The 25261-nt window shown below is 42.7% G+C and overlaps 1 protein-coding gene across 2 annotated transcripts in view; it reads right to left on the bottom strand.

Moving 5' to 3' along the window:
* The window catches only part of MTCL1 (microtubule crosslinking factor 1), a 166531-nt gene extending 146750 nt beyond the window's left edge, over positions 1–19781 (bottom strand). For both annotated transcript variants that reach the window (XM_067547669.1, XM_067547674.1), the window contains exon 1: positions 18266–19781. In XM_067547669.1, coding sequence (XP_067403770.1) covers positions 18266–19246 — 981 coding nt within the window. In that variant the 5' untranslated portion in view covers positions 19247–19781. The remainder of the gene's footprint in view (positions 1–18265) is intronic.
* Positions 19782–25261: the final 5480 nt, after the last annotated feature.

Here is a 25261-nt window from a genome sequence, read left to right as displayed (position 1 = left end):
GCTCTATTTTTAACTAAGTTTAAAATGAGAAAGGATTCATGCCAAGGCAAAGAACAAGGACAAGAGCTATTCTCCACCATAGAATCCTCCAGAATGACTGATACAGGTGCAGTATATTATGCCTTTTTCATTAGGCTAATAGTTATGTATTTTAATGAACAACAGAATCAAGCATTAGCGATATTCACAGAAGAAAAGAGTTACATAATATGTTTGCAGCATTTTCATAGTTTTTTGTCTCCTATCTACTTTTAACTATTAATTGAATTTCTTGCTCCTAAAACACGCACAGGCTAAGCAGATGACATCCTTCTTGTTCCCCTTTCTAAGTTTTCAGTTCCTACTCTTTTTCCGTCCACCCCCCACCACATATAATTCTTATGCGACTTGTCTTTTTATGCCCTATCCTGCAAACACTATTGCAGAAGCTTAATTGTACACATGGGTAGTCCTATTCACTGCAATGGAACTACTCACATATGTAAAGTTGAGCAAGTGCATAAGTGTTTGCTGGATTGGGGTCTTAGACTGTAAGCTCCCTTGGACAGGGACCTTGTCTATATATGTATTTGTACAGTGTCAATCACAATGGTGCTCCAACTAGGATTGGGACTTCTGTGTGCTACAGTAACATAAACATCAATAAAAACAACGAGAGTCCTGTAGCACTTTAAAGACTAACAAATTTAATTTCTGCAGGCATAAGCTTTCGTGGGCTGTAACCCACTTCGTCAGATGACAACTGAAGTGGGTTACAGCCCACAAAAACTTATGCCTGCAGAAATTAAATTTGTTAGTCTTTAAAGTGCTACAGGACTCTCGTTGTTTTTGCTGTATATAGACTAACACGGGCTACCCCTCTGTAACTATAAACATCAATAACTATCTTGACACTATCAGACTAGGCCTGAATAGAGACTGGGAGTGGCTTGCCCACTACAAAAAATAACGTTCCCTCTTTTGACATTCACACCTTCTCATCAACTGATGTGAATGGCCTCATCCAACCTGACTGTATTAACCTCGTTAACGCTCGCCCTCCTCACCATGATATAACTCACCCATCCTTGAATGTGCATATATACCTACCAAACTGAAATTTCCACTTCATGCATTTGACGAAGTGGGTTTGCCCACGAAAGCTTATGCCCAAATAAATTTGTTTGTCTTTAAGGTGCCACAGAACTCTCGCTGTTTTATCAACAACTATAATATTATTCATGTCTATCTCAAATTCTTCCAGGAATTCTGAGGCAGTGCTCACTGGTATGACAGTTATCCCACCCCTGAAAGGGGTGTAAATGTTCTTTCAAATGCAAACTAGAATGAGAGTAGGAAGGTAGGGTTGTTGCCCAACTCTTCCCACTATGTTCTCCTCCCCATCTCCTTTCACTTACCTAATACCCACAAGAATACTAGAAGGAGCAGGGAACATACTCATCAATGGGTGACCAGCCCATGTGCAAAAGAAAAGAGGGGGTAACTTGTAACAGGACACGCTTGCCCCACACTGGTTCACCAAGGGTTAACTCTACCCTGTGGCTGGAGACTGGGTATGACTGCTGAAGGGGGAGGATGCAGACTGCCAGCTCTCTCCAGGGAGCTATGACAGGCTCTGAACCCAGAGCTAAGGCACGCAGAGCCCCAGACAGATTCCAGGCTGTCGGATGGACCCAGAGAAGGGACTGAGCTGTCAGGAGCTGCACCAGCTGAGGACCCTGGAGGCCTGGGGAATTGTGGATCACCGCTGAAGAAAACAGGGTAGGAGATAGCCCAGGGGACTTAAACATTATTATGGTGAGAGAACTGGGAAACCGGTCAGCGTGTTTTGGGAGGAGCAATGCTGACTCTGTGGTAAATACTCCCACCAGCCACTGCCAGGGCCCTGGGCTGGAGCTTAGAGGGGCAGGGAGGGCCTGAGCCTCCCTATTCTGGGTGCCACACACCCCTAGGTGGTGCCTCACTTCCCCAACGTGTCAATAGGCCACATTATCCCACAGAGTTGGGTGACTCAGGCCACACACCCCTGTGAACCAGGGCCATCCTACTGGCTTTGGCCCCTTAGGCCACACCCCCCGTAAACCAGGGCCATCCTACTGGCTTTGGCCATTCCACCTTGAGGGGAGGGGAGGGAAGGGACAGACATATTGACTCAGGCCATTAGGCCATACAGTTCTGAGAGAGAGAACAGCCACATTGACTTGGCCACTAAGCTGTACATCCTGAGGCTAAAGGGGTTGAGACACACACAGTTGTGGGGCTATCGCGACCCCTACCTGTCCCAAATGGGATGGGCATGCTTGCCTCACCACAGAACTCCCTTTGTCCTTACCTCCACCACCAAACTAGATGCCTATGCAGGGGGCTAGCCACACTCTGGCCCAGTATATGATTTTTAGTTGGCAATGTCGCTTTAAACTCAAACGTAACTGAAAGTTATTAAATTACCCTAACAAGTGAAAGATACACTTATGTGGGACTTTCATACTTGTCCTGAATCACTCTGGATACATCATTCAATGCCAGTCCCCTGAAGCAAGATGAAGGTATTTATTTCTAAACACACAACTATTAGACATGATTTAATTTAGCCTTGACTATATCCAATTATAATGATTTCACAACTTCCCTTGGCTCAACTGTATATGTAGTTATTTAACCTAAATTTATCTTGTTCCATCTTAAGCTTATTATCTCCTGTTTTGTCTTTGTTCACAAATGAGTACTAATGCTTGTTCTCTTTACGATATCCTGGCCAAAAGAAGATACATCCAACTTTGCTTAAGTTTATTAAAAACAAGGGCTTGCCTTCACTGAAAAGTTAACTTGAGTTATAACTTGGGTGTTGCCACATTATAATAATGTCTCTCACACAAATACCTCACCGTGAGTGTTTTTCAACTTGAATTAGCTAGCCCATCACGGGGATATAGGCTAACGCTTGAATGCGCACAACTCATCAGCTGCTAGCAGAGCTAGCTGCAGTGTGGATGCCGGCTAGTTCCACTTGACTACCTCCAGTCCTCCAATGCTTTCCCACAGTCCTCCCTGTGTGCTCCGAAACGACAGACAAGTTCTCACACAATTCACTGTGAACGAACTCATAACATGGCTCAACATACTGCAGCATTAAGAATCATGGGATGTACCCTCAGAAGCCTTAGGGAAAAAACACAAATGAGCGCAATGCCAGTGTGGACAGAGCAATTAGAGTTATTTCAGTGTGGCTGCTCTCATTCAAATTAAGCTAACTCAGGCGTAGTAACTTGAGTGTAAATAACGTGAGTTAACTCTGCAGTGAAGATATACCGTTAAGTTGCAACTCAATTAAATTAACCAAGAATAGCATAGCATAACACCCTACACACACCAAACTGAACAGAATTCTTTCAAAATACTATTTATGATCCAGGCCCTGTGTACACCGTGGGAAACTGAATCTAAGGAGTGCAGCAAGTTCCCTGGTTTCTATAGCCCTCTTGTGTAGGAGACTGAAAATAAATAAAACTGCCAAGAATATTTGTTTTAAAAGAAGCTTTTTAATGAATTAAATATGAAAATGAAAAATATAATGTAGCCCTGTGTTGTTTATTTTAATAAGTTCTGTTTTTATTTTTAGGTTGTTTGGTTTTTTTGATGCCCCCACTTTTGGCTATGCTGTACATTTCTGTATAAATAATGCATAGCAGTGCTTTACATTTAAGGGGGAGGGAAGCTGGAGGTTTTGGCTGCAGGGTAGGGGACAGTTGTGGCTTTGGAACCTGAGGATGACTGCTTAGTGATGTGTTATAAGCACATTAGCAGAAATATCTAGCTAAAGTGTTGACTTTGAAATTGGCATCTTTAGATTTCAGAGTTAACAAGGCATTGAGATGAATGGGGGCATTCAGACCTGTGAGAGCTATTGTTTAAGGCTCTTCGCTGACTCAGAAAGACTATACTGGTTAGGTGTAGAATCAGTTCACATTTTAAAAATTATCTTCACAACCATAAGGGTCAGAAACTTCATTTGTGTTTAAATGAAAGATTCTGAAGCACAATTTCACAGCAATGGATGGCATCCATTGCTGCAGAATACATGAGGCACTGCTTATGACTCCTTGTCCTAACTCTACATGCCAAGAGCAAATGCTCATCCTTCAGGTACGAACCCCAAGCAGTGCCTGCAGATAACAGTTCTAACACCTGTTACTCTTCCTTCTCATCCATTCTAGTACTTACATCTAGGTAATCAGGTTGATTCCCAGAAGCAAATAATCCAGTGAAGTGGTTGAACTCAATATGGCTATAAGGATTATGCACATATCAAAAACTACTGATTGCAACCCAAATTGGAAAATCTATCTCATCATCCCACCTAACAACCCCAACTGTTGAAACAACCATCCCAGTCAAACTAAAAAGCCCCCAATATCCTTAGAGCATAACATGCATCAACTCCAGATTAAACTGCCTGCCAACATACGTGGACAGGTGAACTTGACCTTAATGAACAGTGACACCAAGAAGAATTGGACCTACTTTGCTGTTTAAGAATCTCTGAATGGCCCACCCTCAACTACTTCCCTGTCTCAAACGCTCAGCCAACCCAGTCTCTAGACTCTCAGATCTAGAACCTCCTGCCAGTTGTCACCCAGCTCTCATCTTGGGGCCACTATTAGCTGGACAGTTGACTCCATTCCCCTCCCTCAGGCACTCCATCCTAATGATTCCCAGCAAAGCTGCTCAAGCTGGTATGAATTATATTTCTGTAGACAGTCATCTCTGCCCTTTGTTTTTACTCTAGAGTACACATGTTAAATTCGCTTAACCTTTCTGCTCATAGCGGTTAGGTTGCGAGCCTGTCATCATTTGTTATGCTTGCCTCTGGACTCTCTTATAAATTCACACCATTTCATTTCTTTCAAATATAACTTTGGGGATGAACTAGAATCCACCCTCTTAATGAACAAGATCCCACCCTCTTAATCTTTTTGATGGAAAAGGGGCTGTTCTTCAGCACATCAGCACATGGGTGAGTTTCAGAGTTGGACAACAATGCACTTGACTGCAGATTTCAAATGACAGCACAAACATTTCTGATCACGTAATGCAGTGGTCTCTAAACCATGGGGCATTCCCCCCAGAGGGGTGCGGAGGTATATCCAGGGGAGGGGGAGCACACAGCAGGGCCTAGGCCAGTCCTCTCATTTGAAGCCTCTTAGAAGAAGAGAATACTAAAAGTGACAATTTGCAGTCTTCACACAGGACATGGAGAAAAGACTCAGAAAAGTGAAAATTACAGTTGAAACTATGGTGGCCCCGTGTTTTAAACATGCTAATCAAGCCACAGTGGAGGAAAACATGTCAGTCATCATCAAAATTAAATTATAGGCACAGGAGAGGCAGAACATTAATAGTTCTCAAACTCTGAATCTTTTTCTTAAGCTTCTTTCTGGTTGAGAGAGAGTTGGAAATGGACAGATTAAACCCAGGACTTCATTAAGGTTTGCTTTCATTATTATTGTGGATGAACAAACATTATTATAATATTACTTATTATGTGTAATATGAGTCTGACCTTTCATATATTTTAATTTTGTAAAAATGCATAGAGAACGTGGAATAAGCACTTTGACTTCTACTAAGTAAACAAATACATAAATGAAATGTCTGTTTGTTCATCTAGTAAAGGAGAACTGATCTAATCTGGTTTGTAGAAGAACTTATTACTGAGATGATGGATCTATACTTAAATAGGGCCTGATGAGTATATACATTCTGCTCCAAGATGCCAAAGTGGCAACTGAATTTGCAAGACAAAGGTGGGGAGCATGATGATCTTTGCTTCACTGTATTTCTCTGAAAGAAGACAAAAGCCTGATCCTACTCCCACTGAAGTTGTGGAAGAGAGAATTGTAGGAGAGTAAAGAGTTAAAAACTGGACAAGTGATCAGGCCTAAATTACAGGGAATGGGGTCAAGGCAAGGGCAAATCTTGTTTCTGTTAATTGGTGTGAATTTTAGTTAGAGTATGTTATCTCTCTTCTTCCTTCCTTCCTTCGTGGCCATCTGCGCAGGGGATGAGTCTATTGCCATTCCTGTGCAAGGCTTTTTGGTGGGGAAAACAGTATTATCTTCCTTCTCCCTCTGGCATGCCTTTACTTCAAAGAATGTTAGTGTAAAATGTATAGGTTTTCAGGTGATGTGCCTGACCTCTGTATCGTAATCCTGTAAACAACAAACAGGGGCGGATATAATTATATTCATTATGTAGTTGTTAATATTCATTTTATAGGTGTCAATGTAACCAAATAAGGGTCTATGAGGAGTTGCTGGAAATGTATACATTTACATACTGTTATGGATAAAAGAATTGTAAAGTAACCCCCTCGTTACTCACTCGCGGCGGCGAGGTGGAACGAGCAGGCAATAAAGGGTTCCGTCTCCCCAATCCACCTCCGGGACAACCTGTTTAATTATTTCTAACAAGAATATTGCTTAGGGAAAGGTTAAACAGTGCCTCTTCCCAGATATCAGCCTAGTTACACAAACAAAGGGGGAATTAATGGAGTTAAAGTAAAGATTCTTAACTAGAAAACATACAAGTAACTTTTTATAAATTCAGCTAAATGGAATATAATTTATGCTTACAATGTTTGACAATATTTGTTCTGGAATGAGAAGACTGTAAAGAAAATTCAGTAGCAACAAACTCAGGAAGCCAAAGATTCAGTAATTGAACTTTTCCGAGTGTAGCGAGCCAGGCACAATTTTAAAAACCAAGAACTTAATGTACTCTTTCTTTCTCTTTAATTTTATTATTCTGTTCCTAGAGAGGATTATAGTTTATCCAGTCCCAAAGTGCCTCAGTGAAAACTGCAAGTTTTCCAGTCTTTGCAGTCTTAGGGTATGTCTACACTGGAAAAAAAAAATCCATGGCACAGTCTCCAAGTCCTGATCAGTTGACTCGGGCTCATGGGGCTCAGACTAGGGAGCTAAACATAGCAGTGTAGACATTCCCACTCGGGCTAGAGTCCAGACTCTGAAATTTGGTGTAGGGAGAAAGTCTCGAAGCCCAGGTTTCAGACTAAGCAGGAATGTCTAATTTGTTATCTTTGGCCCGAACCTCGCAAACCAGATTCGGTGCCATGTGTTTTTCTTTCTAGTATAGATATACCCTCAGATGTAACATCTCCTTCTGTGATACTACAAGGCCTTTAGGTATTGTCACATGAAGCTGATTACAGCCTGATGTGGAAGTCCAGGCTTGTCTCTTCCAAGGCGCCAAGTCTGTGGGCCTGATTCTCCTCTCACATTGGCGGCAATCCCTCGATTTGAGGATGATCTCTACCACGAGAATTTTATTTCCTGTGGTAGAAGCCTGAATGTGATTTCTTTTAACAAAGGAAGGCTGATATGCCTATAGCAACCACATGATCAGCTGGAGGACTGGAATTCAGGGGCAGGGGAAGATCCGAGATGACTGGAGATCTCCAACTTGCATCAGCCTTCACCTGCTTTCACAGCCGTTGAGATGCAAGAGGTATCTCTTCTGCCTCATCCACTGTTGAGGACTTGCAAGGGGTTGGAGGGATTTAGATTGTGCTTTGTTTGGGACCTCTCCCAGACCTGTTCGCTTTGGGTGACCCTAACAGGAGCATGAAGCTCCTGACAACATAGCTCTGAGGATCACTGGAACATGTGAGCCCCTTCACCCCAGCAAGGTGATGGTCCCTGAAGAGGGCCTCGCTCATGCACCAGTTTAACTCCACTGACTATAAGGGAATTACTCCTGATTTATACTTGTATGAGAGGAGAATCAGATCATATCACTCAACCTATTTGCCATACTCAGCTCGTGATAACAACACTGGTTAAGCATGGACAACGTTTACGTCTTCGACATCTGACCAACTCTGTAGCTCCCCAGGTGGTCATACATTTTAATATGAATGGTACCACTGCATTACTGCTCTAGTTTAGTAAACCCAAACCTATATAAATTGATGGGCTCCAGTCACCACCACCACATTTATTAAACATTTCTTAAAACTCACATGTCGTATTTACTTACAACATAAGTAACTGTTGTTGATGTTTAACAGTTATGTGTACTGTAGAATTTGAAAGAGTAACCATCCGCTGACACATACTGTCTTATGTTCTTCCACCACCCTTCAAATGGAAGACATACACAATTGGCCCATATTAGGTATTAGACAAATAGCCTTTTCCTTACACGTTGCTTCATTATTCTGAGTCTCTGGGCTTGATTCTCCTGTTATGTACAGCAACCTAACTCCACTGATTTTAGCAGTTACTCCTGATTTACATTGGTGAAGGCAAGAGAAGAGTCAGAGCCATCCTCCCTGTCTCAGTGTGACCAGCTCCCAGCTCTTCATTCTGACCCTTTTTTCCACCCACACAAATAAAATAAGAAGAAAATAAAAAATACTAGAAGAGGTGGAGAGGGAAAATCTAAGGTAGTGCCTTCCTCTGCGTTTCCCTGCAAGTCATTCTTTTCTCTGCCTTCTAGATTGTAGGCTTTGTGTGAGGACTATCTTGATATTTGTGCTTTGTACAGCGTCACTTATTATTAATAATAGCATTACTCCATGAAGTTGGCAAAGTGCAAGCATGGTAGTCAATTCTCATTCAAGACTAAGGTTCAAGGTGAACACAGCGCTATTTCCCTAGCATTGCTATTTTCTCTACATCGATATCCCTCAAAATTGCAAGGGGAACTTATTGCACATATAATGCATATTGCATTATAATTTATACCATCTTAATACAGGAACATGACCATACAGCACCTGTTATCTAACTCTTCTTCCTTATGGCTGGTTATGACACTCTCCAGTCACACTGTGGTCACATTGCAGATGGGGAGAGCATTGGAGGAAATTATGAGATAATCAGGTCTCTTTTATTTAGATGCCTACAGCATCTGTTAGCTTGTGTGTCTAATTTTAGCCACACACATTTGAAAATATTGGCCCCAGTGACCCCATGTGTACAGTGGGGATAGGGATTTGTAGCCTCTTTTGTAAGATGCTTTGACATCTATAGATGAAAAAATAAGTTGTTAGTAGTTACCTGCAGAACATATACACTACAGGCAGTTGCTATGCAAGTTTCCTGATCCCATCACATCAAGGTACTTGAAGCCTGACTTTGAGTGGCTAACGTCCTCTTTTGCTCTCCTCCAGGCAGCATGGAGAAGCACAAAGCTTCAGAATTCTTATTGCAATGGTATTAGCCAGTTTCTTCTCACATTCTGCTATCAAGTGGCATCCCCGCCAAAGATACTGATTATCCATAAATCCCAATGAAGTCAATGGCACATATGGGTACTTAGCACCCCTGGAAAAAAATCATGAGTTTTTTTTAAGATTCCTAAGTATAGATTTACAGTAGGTGCCTAAGTTTTCCACTGATTTAAAAAAATCTGCCTAAATGACTTTCCCATGACCATCCAAAGGCTTGTTCCTGCAATTGGATACAACTGGGAGCACCCCTACACCTATGCAGAGCCCAAAGTCAACAGGGCACTGCTCAGGCAGAGGGTACACAGTTGTGGATCCATTTGCAAGATCTAGACTCAAGTGAGCAAGCAAGAACCAAGACTAATGTTCAGGAATTTTTGGCTCCTAGCCCTGGGAATTTTTAGTTACCAGGTCAATCTACTGGATCACAGTAAGAGGGGCAAAACATGTGTACTATTTTATATTCTAGTATAAGCAAAACAGACAGATTAATTCATTTACCATACAAATTACACAAAATGAAGACTTCCATGTTCGGAAGAGAGGCCATTATCACATTGTGACACACGGTACCCCATGTACATCCTTATGGTGTGATTGTGTTACATTCATGTTCACCCTTATAGTACAACTGTGTATTGTTTAATGCAAGCTATGTCACACAAGGTGTTTTTGAATGTCAGGACATACTGAACATTACTGTTATGGTAGTATGTTTCCTGCAATGTCATATATATAGATATGAAACTCTGCTATGTAATATTCCCAAATGTGTCTCTCACATGGCTTGAATAGATCCGGGCAAACACAAAACAGTGGAGAGTTCACATAAAGCGACACTCATTTGACTCAAGTAGAGGAAACCACGCTGGAGAAGGCCGATCACCTGGGCCTAGGGGGTGACGAGGAAACATGTTAAAGCCAGAGGCATTTGTCTTGGGAGCTCTTCCTTGCAAACCATTTACAAAGCAACATCAAGCAACTGACAGACTGCCTGGCAGGAGGGGTGGGGGGAGAACTGGGTGAAGGAGTCAACTCAGCCAGCCTGTGTGGTAAGATAACATCAAAGACTGAAAGGTTACTGAAATGTTAAGTTTAGCTTAGGTTGAGATTGATCAGGAAGAAATAAAACAAATCTGACTCATATTATTCAGGCTTATAATTACTTAAAATCTTTCTGTACTTAGTAAACGTATTTGTTTTGTTTTATCTAAAGCAGTGCATCTGGTTTGAGTGTGTATAGAGACTTCATTTATAGTGGCAGAACTCGTGCATATAAATTTTTTTGATAAACTGACTTACTAATGATCTTGCAGAATCCAGTGGGCAGCACTGAACTCTGTAAGACAGCAGTCCCTATGGTTGCATCTGGGACTGGGGATAGCGGTTGGGAGTCATTCTATTGCAGAATCCCATGAGTGGCTGGCCAAAAGCACTCACTCACTAAAATAGGAGCCACTTATCTGCAGCAGACTGTGAGTGAACTGACCCAGGAGTGGGCGGTTCACATAGTAGGGGAAGGGCAAGACGGGCTCCAGGAGTGAGGGATTGGGATGACAGTGATATACCAGTCCAGATTGCAGAGGGGAATGTCACACACATTAATACCTTCATAATTGTATTACTACTTTGTTGTTGATTTAATTTATGCTGATATATAATTAGAGTAGATTATAGGGAGAACAGGTGTTATTTACCATTTCGAACACAAGGTGTCCAATTCTGCAACCTTTATGTTGAATCATCCCTATTGCAGTCAACAGAATTACTTGCATAAGTAGCTTGAATTTAAAGTGAATAAAGACTAAAGAATTGAGCCCACACCCTCATTGATTTCAATGGAATGTAGGGGCCTAAATGTCTGAGGATTTGGGCCTTGGACCCTAAATATGAGTAAAAAAATTGGAAGTTTGGGGAATGACCACTAGGGAAAGATCACATGCAGAAAACAGACAGCTGTACCAAACGCTTTACTATGAACTTACAATTCCATGTCATAGAATTATAGATGTGTAGGACTGGAAGGGACCTCAGTAGATTATCTAGTCCAGTCCCCTGTATTCAAGGCAGGACTACGTAATAAGTAGATCATTTCTGACAGGTGTTTGTCTACCCTGTTCTTACAAACCTCCAATGACAGAGATTCCACAACCTCCCTAGGCAATTTCTTCCAGTGCTCAACTACCCTGACAGTTAGGAATGTCCAATCTAAACCACCCGTGCTGCAATTTAAGCCCATTGCTTCGTGTCCTATCCTCAGAGGTTAATGAGAACAATTTTTCTCCCTCCTCCTTGTAACAACCTTTTGTGTACTTGAAAACTATTATGTCCCCCCTCAGTCTTCTCTTCTCCAGACTAAACAAACCCATTTTTTTTAGTGTTTCCTCACAGGTCATGTTTTCTAGACCTTTAATCATTTAAGTTGCTCTCCTCTGGACTCTCTCCCATTTGTCCACATCTTTCTTGAAATGTGGTGCCCAGAACTGGATGCAAAATTCCATCTGAAGCCTTATCAGCACAGAGTAGAGTGGAAGAATTACTTCGTATCTTGCATACAACACTCTTGCTAATTAAGGCAAATTTAAAATTTAGGTTTCCTTGAACAAACAAAAATATCAGTGTTCAAAAGCTATGTTATGTTATAATTTAGCAATACCTGTACATTAAACAGACAAAAAGATATAATTTAAATGGTATAATATAAGCAAAATTAAAGCATAACATCTAATTACACATATAGAAAAACATACAAGCAACTTTTTAAATATCCAGCAAAATGGATCACAATTTATGCTTAAAACGTATAACAATATGTGTTTTGGAGATTATATGTTGTTTGGAGATTATATGTTAAATCAATGAAAAAAGAGAACACTAACTGCCAAGGTTCTTGTGACTGCACAAGTTCTAGGTAGTCTCTGATAAATGTCAATTTTTTTAAAAAGACCATGAGTTGCAATTTTATGTCATTCCCATTTTCATATTTTACCTCATAATGTCTTTGTGTACCTCAACTACTTTGTCTCAACCTAATCTTTTATTGGACCAACTTCTGTTGGTGGAAGTCACAAGCTTTCAAGCTACACAAGCAGTCACTGTGCTCTTGAATGAATTTACACAGGAGAGTGATAGAAGACAAAAACACCACAGCACCCAGGGTCGAAAGTTTTTCACAAAGCAATCACTCTATATCTGATCTTATCTATATCTGATATTACAATACTTGTCCTCAAAGACATCTGTACCACACCTTCAAAAGGCAAGCCTGGAAACGTAAACTTATAACTCTGCTTGACACCAAAAAACCATGGACTTAACAGGGACACTGGTTTTATGGCTCATTACAACAATTTGTAACACACTACACTGCCTATTACCCTTAATTGCCCACTTCAAACCCTTTAGGCATAACAATCTAACCTCCAATTCCCAACATATTTCAAATAACCAACATGCATTATCCATTCCGCTTAATAATCTGTTCCAACTTGTATTTTGCTCAGACGGCTTCCTTCACCAGATCTGCGTAGTTCAAAACCTGTACCTATTACCTATCTCTCATTCTGGGACCAACGTGTCTACAACTGCATTGCAAACATTATGTAGGTTACCATGTTACAATTGAGGATCAAATTCATCCCTGATGTAACTCCAATAACTTCAGCAGACTTACATAAGAGTTGAATATGCCCCAAGAAGGCTGTTTTTGATTTAATCAAACAGTAGTATTCTTGCCTTTTGCAAAACGTGCCAATGAACTGCAAGTTCCCTGAGCACCTCAAATTATTATTCAGCTTTCAAACTGTCAAACAAGTTTAAAAATCCTTAATTGATCTTCAAATTTTGATATCAATTGTCAGGAGGCAGTATTACATTATCATTCTGTATGTTGGTTGCACAAAACAGTTTTAGACCTCTGACAATTCTAATGTGATTAATACCTGTGATTTTAGGGCAGTTTTGCTTATCCACAGTGGAAAACAGAAAGCAGAATTAAGCATTGTGAGCTTATGTATTTTATTCAAATAATCAGAGCTGTTAATGTTTCAGTACATTTCCTTAACTGCTACCATTTGAACAGTTGGAGTAGTCATCTGTCTAGTGCAATGTTAATATAATCTATTAAAACCTACAGACGGAAACTATTGTCTATCACATTATACAAATAATCCACCCTGCTGCCCCCTGGACAATGAAATGTTTTCAGCAGAGCCACAGCTGTGGCTAACAAGGCACATGGACCTACTGCCATTGTTTACCAAACTGACATTTCATTCTAACAGCTGACTGACCCTGTGTCTGAAATGATCCACATTATTTTGATGCCTAGGGTTATTACCTCTATTCTTCCATATGACTAATGCATATTAGGTGTGGAAAGGAACATGTCAAAGAGAGACCACAATAACCTTTGCTTGACTAACCCCTATAACCCTTGCTAAATGAAAAATATTAGTCACATCAGTTCTGATCATTCTTGCCATGCAGATACACACCAAGTTATTGTAGGTCACAGATTGAAACCATGATATAGTACACGTGAAATATATTGAAAACACCTTTATATGTAATTTTAAAACACAGGATCCAGAAGCATTGAATTTAAGAAGGCTACAATGTAAAAGAAGATAAAAGTTGTGAAGTGTATCATAACCAAGTCATACATATTGTGATTTTAAACAAAAATGAATACTCCCACCCTGGAATGTTCCCTCTTCCAGTGATATCCAGCACAAGTCACCATTAAGAAACAGTAAGAATATAAAGACAAAATAAGACATTCAAATCATTTAAGTGTTATTTTAGGGCATACGCTATTTGTCAGAGCAGTTTGTGCTAGCCTACAGTTTAGCAACATTCATGACTTTTTCAAGCTATGCTACTAGATACACAGTGAAACTGACCAATAAAGTACATGTGAGAAAGCACTAGTTGAATGTAATGATTGTAATAAGTGCTCAAACTTTGCTTAGGACCTTTTTGCATACACTGCACATGAAGCATGCAGTGTTTAAGCTGGGGGGAGGGGAGGATTTGTAAAGCATCGATTATTATCAAGATAAATATTTTAAAAGGCCCAAATTTATTTTTCAGTAGCAAAAGAGTTTAATTATTTAGCATTATCACTATTCCCAATAAATTTGTTTACTTAAAATAAGCATTTCCTTAATTTATTTGATTTGAATTAATCTGATATCGAGAGAAAGCAAAGAGATTTTGAATTACTAAAATGTGGGCCCTTATTAGTAGTAATAATAATTTACATATGCACTCGTTAATATTCTAAACAAGGTTGGTTTAAAAATATTTTGTTACATTTAAAACTTAGCTTCTTCTAGGACTTACTCATTTATTACGATTTGTACTCTTTGCTTTTATTCTCCTTCTGCCTGCATACTTTGTGGTTTCACTATATCAGCAATCATGACATTTCATAGTGGATGTAACATTTTTGCCTCAGAAAAGAATGTGATATCTTATATATGCTATTGGAAAGTTCTATTCTTCTTGTCTATATTAAATAAAACTACCTAGGCAAAGAGGCTAGTTAAAACACATGAAAATGAGTCAATTATGAAATGTCATCTCAACATAAGAACTGGATGATGATGTCCTGGTATGCTAGGGGTTTTAAACCTGGTCCTAAGGCCTGTTAGTGTAATAAACTAGCTGGAATTAATTTGCTTGAGACCTAACTGTATTTAAAATACTAGACAAAAATCTTCTGCTTTATTTTTTAATCTTACAGTTTGCACTTCTTCATATGCTTATGTGAAGGATAATACATTGTAGAAACAATTAAATATAATGTTCCTGTTTGTGTGTTTTTACATTGTAATTTTAAAATCTGCTATTCTAGATAATTTTTCTAATTATTATTATTTATTGGTTTATAACACCCGGAAGCGTGACAGATAACATAGGGTTTGTCTAAATGGTCGAGTAAGGTACTCTCAGGGAGGGGAGTGATTTCTAAAGTGCACTAACATATTGTGCATTAATAAGTCCATGTAGACCCCCACTGGTGCACACTAAAGATTCACTAGTGCATTTGTCTTTAATGCATGCTGTTAGAAACAGTGGTATGTTAATGTGCACTAGGGAATCTTTAGTGAGCACCAGCGGGGTCTACATGAACCAATTAATGCACAACACATTAGTACACTTTAGAAATCACACACCCTTTGTGCACTCCACTATGTAGACAAGCTAAGAATACCAAGAAGACCTGAAGAATTTACAATCAAGTTTTAGACATAGTTCAAAGGTTGGGGAAGAGGTAAAGATGGAAGTTACAGCAGTGAGATTATGCAGCTAGATCTTCATCCTGCAAAGATTTACACACATGCTGTGGATAGGTCAATATTCCTGGGGCCAAATCCTAAACTGGTATAAACTGGCAAAGCTAAACTGAAGTCAGTGGTGCTATGCCACTTTACACCAGCTGAAGATCTATCCCACTGTGTGTCAAGTTATTTAGACAGCACTTTGTCGACGGGAGAGCTTCTCCCATCATCATAGCTACCACGACTCAGGGAGATGGTTTATTTACACCAATAGAGCTCTCTACCATTGGCGTAGACCATAGAGTGTCTTCATTAAAGCGTGTGCACATTGGCAGAAACACTCTCTGCCCACATCGACTCTAGTGACACCATCATATGTCCTAACCACATCAGCCACACCATCAAGAGCTTATTCACCTGCACATCTACTAATGGAATATATGCCATCATGTGCTAGCAATGCCCGTCTGCCATGTACATTGGCCAAACCGGACTGCCACTATGCAAAAGAATAAATGGACACAAATCAGACATAAAAAATGGTAACATCCATAAACCAGTAGGAGAGCACTTCAATCTCCCAGGACACTCTGTAGCTGACTTGAAAGTTGCCATACTTCAACAAAAAAAAACTTCAAAAACAGACTTCAGTGAGAAACTGTAGCGCTGGAACTCATATGCAAACTAGACACAATCAGACTGGGTCTGAATAGGGGCTTGGAATGGTTATCTCATTACAAGAAGTAATGGTCACTGTTCACACATTCTCACCTTTTAATCAATGGTTGTGAATAGGTCTCATCTACCCTAACTGAATTGACTTTGTTAGCACTTGCCCTCCCCATTGTTATGTTTCTTACCCTTGGATGTATAGATATACCTCCTATCTGTTGTTTCCATTTCATGCATCTGACGAAGTGGGTTGCAGCCCACGAAAGCTTATGCCTGCAGAAATTTGTTAGTCTTTAAGGTGCTACAGGACTCTCGTTGTTTTCATTAAAGCGCTGCATCAGTGCCACTGCGCCGATGCAGCATTTTAAATGTAGGCTTGCCTTTAGTCAAATCACTAGTTTCATAATCCCTTTCTCTCTTTCTGCCACTTCTCTCCTTCAAGGTTACCCAACTCACTTGTTCTTTGGGCCCTGTTCTTGTGCAGTCCTTACTCAGGTAAAACTCCTACTGGCTTCAATGGAAGTTTTGTTTGAGTAAAGCCTACAGAATGAAGCCCTGCATTTGCAAAATCAGAGCACAAAATTGTATCCACCAGAAGCCATGTACAGTATGTGTGGTTACCCAATTGGCTCTGTTTATTTTATTTATAGATCTTTATGAATGCAGTCTCTTTGCCAGGCCAAAAGATCATTTTGTATGTACATGTCCAGTTAAGTTTCCAGTGGATCAGTTCAGCCAGTAGCATTCCCTACTAGGCAAACCTTCTATATTTTCGCTCCAAAATACAAAGTGATGAGGGGACAGAATACATACAGAAAAATGTATTTTTACACTAGGATAATACTACTAATATTTCTTTAGTTATTGATCTTGATTTCAGCCAGAATCTGTCAGTACTTCACAATTAATGACTGGGGTTTGCTATAATAAATATAACAATAGACAGTAATAACATGAAGTCATTGTTTCCATTTCAAGTGAGAGAGAAAAAAGTTTAACAAAGCTAATGTGAGGAAGATATTCCCTGGAAAGCATAGTATTTGTATTCAACAGAGAAAGCATAATGCTTTGGGCAGAAAGAAAGTTTAGGGATTGTTGAAATATCACACACCAGCTAAGCATAACAGCCTTCAGTGCACACTGCACTGGACTTAGATGCCATAAATCAGGTTTTTATGGAGAAACTGGATCACATGCATTAGTCCCTTAGCTGCCCTTTTTAGCTTTTGCCATGGCACTGTTTTGTAGGAGATCTTCACACCGTTGACAGAAGGTCAAATGTTTATGTACTTACATTGTGTGTCGGTATTTATTTTACAAGGCTTAGTGAATATAACAAGTAAAACTGAAACATTGGTTTTGGTGGGTGTTACTCCCAAGAGATGCTTACTTTAAAAATACTAAGGTCTGTTTCAGAAACATAGCTGCCAAATTCAGATTGTCGCAATTACTGCATGTTAATTAAAGAATCCAACCCTTACTCTTTCTATGGCAGCATTCTGGCTTGGAGAAATGTAGTGGATTCCTTTCAGCAGATTTCCCAGTACAGCAGCCCTTTTATGGAAGACTTTTTTTTTTTTTTTTTTTTTGAGAATCAAAACTGAGCCGTCAACACCCTTCCAAAAGTTGCATCCCGCCTTTTGTAGAGACTAAAGCTCACATCCTTGAGAGCCACTGCCTAGCCCTAAATGCCAGTTTTTATTGCACTGTCAAATAGTGGAAGGGAAAGTGACCCCGCAATTGACGTCCATACACTCCATGAACACACCCCTTCCCCCAGCGTGCTCCAGAGCTCTACACATGACCACAACTCCCACCCCAGTTACCTGGAGAAGAAAGAACCCAGCAAGTGCCACCTCCCCCTCTCCTGTGCACGCACCTACCCTCCCCCCTCCAAAACACACCAACTCCACCCCCACCCAGCCACGCGCACCTGCTCATTCCCAGGCCCCTGGAGGGGGGGTGGGGGGAGGCGCTCGGCAGGTGCCCTCCCCCCACACCTCTCCCCCTCCCCCAGGCACAGGCTCCTGCTTCCCTCCTCCACGGCGCTGTTTACCTTGAGATAGTCATTTTCCGAGCGCAGCTCCTCGATCTCCCGCAGCAGCAGCTCCTCCTTCTCCTCCTCCTCCTCCACCGGCGGCTGCAGGCAGGGGGCGGGCGCTTTGCTGCCCAGCCGCATGTCCCCTTTGCCGGCCGCCTTCTCCGAGGCTCGCCCCCGGCTCGCCTCTTCACCCAGCGGCTCGCTGCAGCAGGGCGGAGCTGGCTGCACCGCCCGGTGGCCGGCGCTCTCCGTCTCCGAGGAAGGCTGGGGCTGGGCGCCCAGCGGCTGCGGGTGGTTGCCGACCCCGGGCACCAGGCTGCCCCCTCGGCCCGGAGCGGGAGGCGGCGGCGGCTGCTCCCGGTCGCTGGATCCCGTGCCGGACTCGGCGTCGCTGCTGGCGGCCTGGGCCGGCCGCTGCTCGTCGGAGAGCGGCTCGGAGGGGCAGTCGGAGAGGTCGGAGCTGCTGTCGGTGTGGCTGAGCCGGGCCGGAGCCGCCCCGCCGGCCGCATGGCCGCTGCCCAGCCCGGGCGCGGCGGGCGCGGAGCTTGCATGCGGCGGGGGGGCGCCTCTCTTGCCCTTCCTGCCTTTGCCGGGCGCGTGGCCCGGCTCCCCCCCGGCCTTGCCGCCCCCCGGCTCGTGGCCTCGGGCCGCCTTCTTGCTCCAGAGGGAGGCTTTGGCGCTGCCCGCTCGGCCGCCCGCCCCCGCTGCCTTTGCCGCCGGGCAGCTGCTGCGCCTGGACAGGCGGCTCTGGGTGGCCAGCAGCCCGGCCGATTGGGGCGGGGGGCCCGGCTGCTGCGGCTTGCCCGAGAGGCTGGGGGACTTGGGAGGCACCGGCGGGGGCTTGGTGGAGGATGCCCGGGCGTGGAGATCCTTGAGGAAGGGTCTGGCAGGGGAAGGGGCTCGGTTCAGCCTCTTCTTCTCCGCGTGGGGGTGGGGGTGGCTCTGCTGCTGCTGCTTGAGGTTATCACTGGGGCTGGTGCCGTTTAAAGTCTCCATGGCCCAGGCAGAGGAAGAAGCAGCCGCGGGGCTGTCGGGCTCGACTTGAGGCTCTTTAATCTCTTCCACCCACAGAAATAGCAGCAGCGAGCCTCCCGGCAGAGCGCAGCAGCAGCCCCAGCAGCCTGCCCCAGCCTTGCCGTTTGCTCTCTCATCACTTCTGCTTCTCCCCAGCCACAAGCCTCACACTTTTCTTCTTTGACCCCCCACCCAGCCCCCAGCCTCTCCGGTCTCCTTTTCAGCGCAGATTTGTTTCAATGAAATGACGGCAAATTCCTCGGTGGCAGCCTTATCCTCCTCCTTCCCCTCGCTTGATGCAGCTCAAGTTATTTTGCAGCCCGGAAGAGCGACTGCTTTTTCCTTTGATCCGATGCAAGTGACTGATTTCCAGGTTTCTTCTCTTCTTTTCCCTTAGCTTGCAAACCATTATCCATCAGACTGCAGCGGCTACCCCCATCTCTTCCCCATCCCTCCTCCTCTGTCTCCGGCACCCTACCATCTTCCCAGGGTCCTTCCTCCTCCTCCTCCTGAAATAGAGAAACTGCAAACGCTGCTGTCTGTCTCTCCAGTCCTGACGCTTCCCTGGTCTGTGCGCATGATCCTCCCTCCTCTGTCACCCAGCCAAACCGCTCTGTGCAAGCCACTTTTTCCCAGAGCTCCCTGTATGCATTTTTATAAGGGCTCCTGGACCAGTTACATCCTATAATAAACCCTGATTTGGGGAAATTTAATTCCTCAACCATTAGCTATGTACTATTTCAGGTTAAACACTTTTTTTTAGCCTTCACTGCTTTGCAAAGAATCTTTCCCCTAGATAGATTTGCCACAGCAAAACAACAACCTGCCCACCTGCTTTCTCTCTTTGCTGAAGATGCAATTAACCCCGATCTGGAAATCTAGAGGACAAGTAAGTAGCTGGCTCCATGCTGAAATCAAAAAGGCATGGAACAGTCACTTTAGTGCCAGCTGGGTACAGTGGTATAAAACGGTAGTAAAATTTGGAAGGCATCTACATAGTAAATGAAAGGAAGGAGGAATTAAAGCACAGACGGGACCTGCGCAATCTAGTGGTTAAAACACAGCAGTGAGCGTCAGGAGATTTGTGGCTCTTCCGCTGACTCACAGTGGCTCAGTATCCTCATCTGTCAAAAGAAGATAATAAATAAATACTTATCTCACAAAGGTGTCGTGAGGCTTAATTCATTCCTGTGTAAAGCTCTGAATAGAAGGCTCGCTCAAAAGTGCCTGTGGGAGTTAGTGGTCCAGCTCTCAAGTCATTGGAAGTTGGATGCCTAACATTCTTCTAGCACTTTTGAAATTCTGACTTTATAATACTAGACATTCAGTGTATTACTGTGAAAGGTGGGAGCCACCAGGGCTTGTTGAATGTAGGAAAGCCAGATAACCACTCCTCCTTCCCAAAAAGTCAGTGTATGCTAACCAGGTGATAGCACCTGCCTCTGGGTTCAAGTGCCACACTAGAATTTGGATTTATATCCATATCTGCTGCAGTGCAGTGCAGTAGAGAGGGTGTTGCAGTACTGGTACCATTCTCTGGATGAGAGATTCAAGACATTGAGGTAATTTATGGCTTTAAAGAACCACTGGCACTTTTATTTAAGAACTGTGATAACTGGTATGCTGAGGAAAGTTTCCTCTTGCAGTAGAAGAGGTTTTTATGGCCAAGGATATGAGCTTTTGCTGAGTATATAATCTGTTGCTTGTGCCTACACAGACACTGCTGCCCATGTATGCAATATGTATTATTTTGTAAAGCATGTAATCATGAAAGACTGTATAAAACAGAATTATATCACTTGTAATAAAACTGGTCTCTACAATGATTTTCAGGCATCACTGCAGTAAATCCCCAGATTGGTATCTTATATATGTTTGGGTAAGTAAATTCTGGAATGAAGAGCTTGCTTAAATGACGGTCTTAATCTCCAGTGGAATGGTAACAGTTTATCTGCAGCCAGAGCAGTTTGTGCTTTGCTTTTGGCTCAGTTATGTTGTTTCTTTTGCTCAGATCCAAATAAATAAATAAATAAATAAAAAATAAAAAAGGGGGCCTGAAGAGTCTCCATAAGGCAAGAGCACTTTGGAGAAGTCCTGATTTAAAGATCTGAGAAAATCATGGAGGGTCCCTGGGTGAATTTCTCTCTTCTGCTGTTAGGGCCAGGTCCAATACCTACGGAAGTGAATGGGAGTATTTTCAATCATTTCAATAGGCATTAGATCAGATCCTTAATACGAGGTAGAGAATATTTTTTTACTTGAGAAATTTAGGTTCTTTTTCTGCTTACAATGTCCTCAGTTGAGATCACCATTGGTAGCTTCAGCTATAGAAAAATGAACCGCTTTTGCCTCTATAGGCATTTCTTCTAAGTCATGTTAGGAGGCATTTTTGAGAAGTGTGAGAAAACTTAGATTTGCTGCTGCCTGTCTATGCATGTCCTGTACAAAAAGAGAAGACTGGTCTCTAGGGACATCAAGCCAACTCCTTTTGTAAGCATTACAATTCCCACACAATATTCCAAACCCCTCCCCCTCAAACCCTCCCCCATGTTTTTAGCTTTAAGACAGCCCTTCTATTCTAGCACATAGGATCAGTAATCAGTGATTGCTAATCACACAAGATAGCCATGTGTCAGCAGGAGCAACACGAAGTGACTGCTTGACCTCTATTTAGCAGAATGGTTTATAGCAGTACTTTACTGTAGTAGCCTTTGTAACATACCATTACATATATCAATCTTTTCTAACAGGCAGCTGTAGTGTTGCTTTCTTGTTAACATTGTTACTTATCAGTAGATGACTTGAATGGTACATGTACACAATGCACCTGTTCAATTTTTCTAAAACATTAGAGTTGTGTAGATAGCCATTGTTCTCTCTCACCCTAAAAGTAATGTTAATTATCTTGAAAACTGCCCATGGATCTGCCCATAAGTCAGATCTCAGAGGGTTTCCTTTGCTCCATATATGTTGTCACCACCACTCAGCTTTTTGTTGTTTTAAGGGCAGAATGGAACTCTATGAACCTCTCCACCACCACTCCCTGTTTTTAATTAAGTGTCTCATGACAGAAGTGGAGCTGCTCTGCACTAGTTGAAGAATACTGTATGTTGACCTGGTTAGTGCACTATTTACTGTATGAATATATTGAGTTAGTGTAATAGGGTGATGGAAGGAAAAACAAGCATGCAAGGGAAAAAAATGACTCAATTCTCTGCAAACACTTGCAGGTTGTTAAGAGAGCGCCAGGACAGGAAAAGGCCTGCCCACGCCAGAATTCAAAAGGACTGTGCCAGGATTAAAGAGGAACACATACTCAAGAGAAGAGGGAGTTGTCAGGGAAGCCAGACTGAGAAATAGGCACTTGCTGGCATCTCTGAAGAAGTTAGGCCTTCCTAGGTCAGTAGATCTCAACATGTACCTCTGGGAGTACACAGAGGTCTTCCAGAGGGTACATAAGCCCATCTAGATATTTGCTTAGTTTTACAACAGGCTACATAAAAAGCACTAGTGCAGTCGGTACAAACTAAAATTCCATACACACAATGATTTGTTTATACTGCTTTATATACTGTCCTGAAATGTAAGTATAATATTTATATTCCAGTTCATTTTATATAGTAAAAATGAGAACAGAAGCAATTTTTTCAGTTAGAGTGTGCTGTGACACTTGTATTTTTATGTCTGATTTTGTAAGTAAGTAGTTTTTATTCACTGCTGTCACAGACTCCTGGAAAGAAGAACTGCAGGGCCTAATACCTACTCTAAGAATGTGAAACTTGCAGAATTCCACCCCAGGAGAGGTAAAGACAAGAAGCCTCATACCTGAGGGAATGGATACAATGAGACAAAACTAAGTGTAAATTCTGCACCGGGCCAGTACATCTTACAGTAATGTAAGACAAGGCTATTACCTTCTCCTGTTTCAAATCTCTACTTAAGATCCACTTCTGCCATAATGCAAGAAATCAGCCAGCCAGCCAATGTATAATGAGGGTAAGAGTTAGTTGGGGAATATCAATATTTACAAAACAGTAAATGTGTGTGTATGTGTGTGTATATATATATATATATAGAGAGAGAGATTGACAGACAATCAAATATGCTAATTTTTTAATCTATCACCCACCTTCTATATGTTGCTGTTCTTCACAGATGGTAAACTCTTCAGAGCCAGGGCCAATTGTATTGTCTAGCAGAAAAGCATATCAATCCCAATGAAGGCATCTGGGTGCTACAATAATATAAACATTAAATAAATAATAAATAATACTAATAATGTGTGTGTAGCTCAAAAAGGAAAGTTTAACATTTTCTAAAGTTCTCTAATCCAGTTTTTGTACAGTCTCTCCCTAAACAACTACCTCTTCCCGAGGAATTCAAAGACCCAATGACTTCAAGCCTTCATCTGGATGGTAGAAGTTATACTGAGATCCATTTCCCAGGGACAGGGAGTGTCTTCTTACTTGGTTTTACAAGGACAAGCACAAAAAGGCCCTGCTCTTTGATTAGGACCTCTGGGTTCTACAATAATGCAAACAAACAACAATAATTCAATAAAGGAACAAATACTGTATGTCCAGTCAAAAAACAAGGTTACTTACCAGTAACTGATGTTCTTTGAGATGTGTTGCTCATGTCCATTCCACTGTAGGTGTGTGCACGCCTCTGTGCACGGTTACCTGGAACTTTTTCCCCATAGCAGATCCCACTCCGGTGCCCCTTGGAGCCCCACGCACATGCCATGGTATATGAGGCGCTGCCGGCCCTACCCCCCTCAGTCCCTTCTTTCCGCCAACTCCGGCAGCGGGGACGGGGGGTGGGTTGTGGAATGGACATGAGCAACACATCTCGAAGAACATCAGTTACTGGTAAGTAACCTTGTTTTCTTCTTCAAGTGCTTGCTCATGTCCATTCCATTATAGGTGACTAACAAGCAATACCTTGGAAGTAGGTAGGAGATACCGGTGAGCTGCCCTCAGCACCACTCTGCCAAATCCCGCGTCCTCTCTTGCCTGCTGGACGATGGCGTAGTGGGACGTGAAGGTATGCACCAACAATCAGGTGGCAGCTTTGCAGATGTCTGGCAGGGGCACTCTCTCCAGGAAGACCACAGACAAGGCTTGAGCTCTGGTTGAGTGCGCTGTGATGGTTCCCGGAAGCGGCACCCTCGCCTGCTCATAGCAGAACTTGATGCAAGATGTAATCCATGAGGAGATGCGCTGGGTGGAGACAGGTGAGCCTTTCATCCAGTCGGCCACTGTGACGAAGAGCTGCGTCAATTTCCGGAACAGCTTTGCACACTCAATGTAGAAGACCAGGGCTCGTCTCATGTCCAGCGAATGCCATCTCCTCTCCTCCTCTGAACCGTGAGGTTTGGGAAAAAACACAGGGAGAAAAATATCATAATTATAATGAAATTGGGAAACCACCTTAGGCAGGAAGGCCGGATGTGGCCTCAGCTGAACCTTGTACTTATAGAATACTGTATAAGGGGGCTCCGAGGTCAGGGCCCTAATCTCAGAGATCCTCCTGACTGAGGTAATGGCCACCAGGAAGGCTACCTTCCATGAAAGGATGAGCAGAGGACCAAGTTGAGATCCCAGGGAGGCACCTGATCTGCCTTGTCGTTCCTCACTCCCGGGAGGTGAGAGGCAGTCAAGTGGAAATCGTGCCTCACGGTAAAGTCCCACAGATGGAGAGCTTCCTCTCAGAGGGCCAAGGAGTGTGCTCCCCGCTGCCTGTTTATGTAAAACATGGCTGCGGTGTTGTCCGTCAGCACCTGCACCACTGACTGAGGAATCAGAGGAACATCCTGCACACGAGGCGAATGGCCCTCAGTTCCTTCACGTTGATGTGCAGGCGCCTCTGCTCCCCCGACCAGAGCCCCTGAGTGCCTTGGTTGGCGCTGATGTGGGCTCCCCATCCTAAGTCCGACGCATCAGAAATTAGGGCGACCGACGGGACAAGCTCCCTGAATGGAATGCCCTTCGTTGC

This window comes from Emydura macquarii, unplaced genomic scaffold, assembly GCF_026122565.2.
Source record: "Emydura macquarii macquarii isolate MOO-44397 ecotype Brisbane River unplaced genomic scaffold, CSIRO-AGI_Emac_v2 contig_212, whole genome shotgun sequence".
Classification (NCBI taxonomy): Eukaryota; Metazoa; Chordata; order Testudines; family Chelidae; genus Emydura; species Emydura macquarii.
The sequence above is the reverse complement of the archived record's forward strand: the minus strand, read 5'-3'. Positions and strand labels throughout refer to the sequence as shown.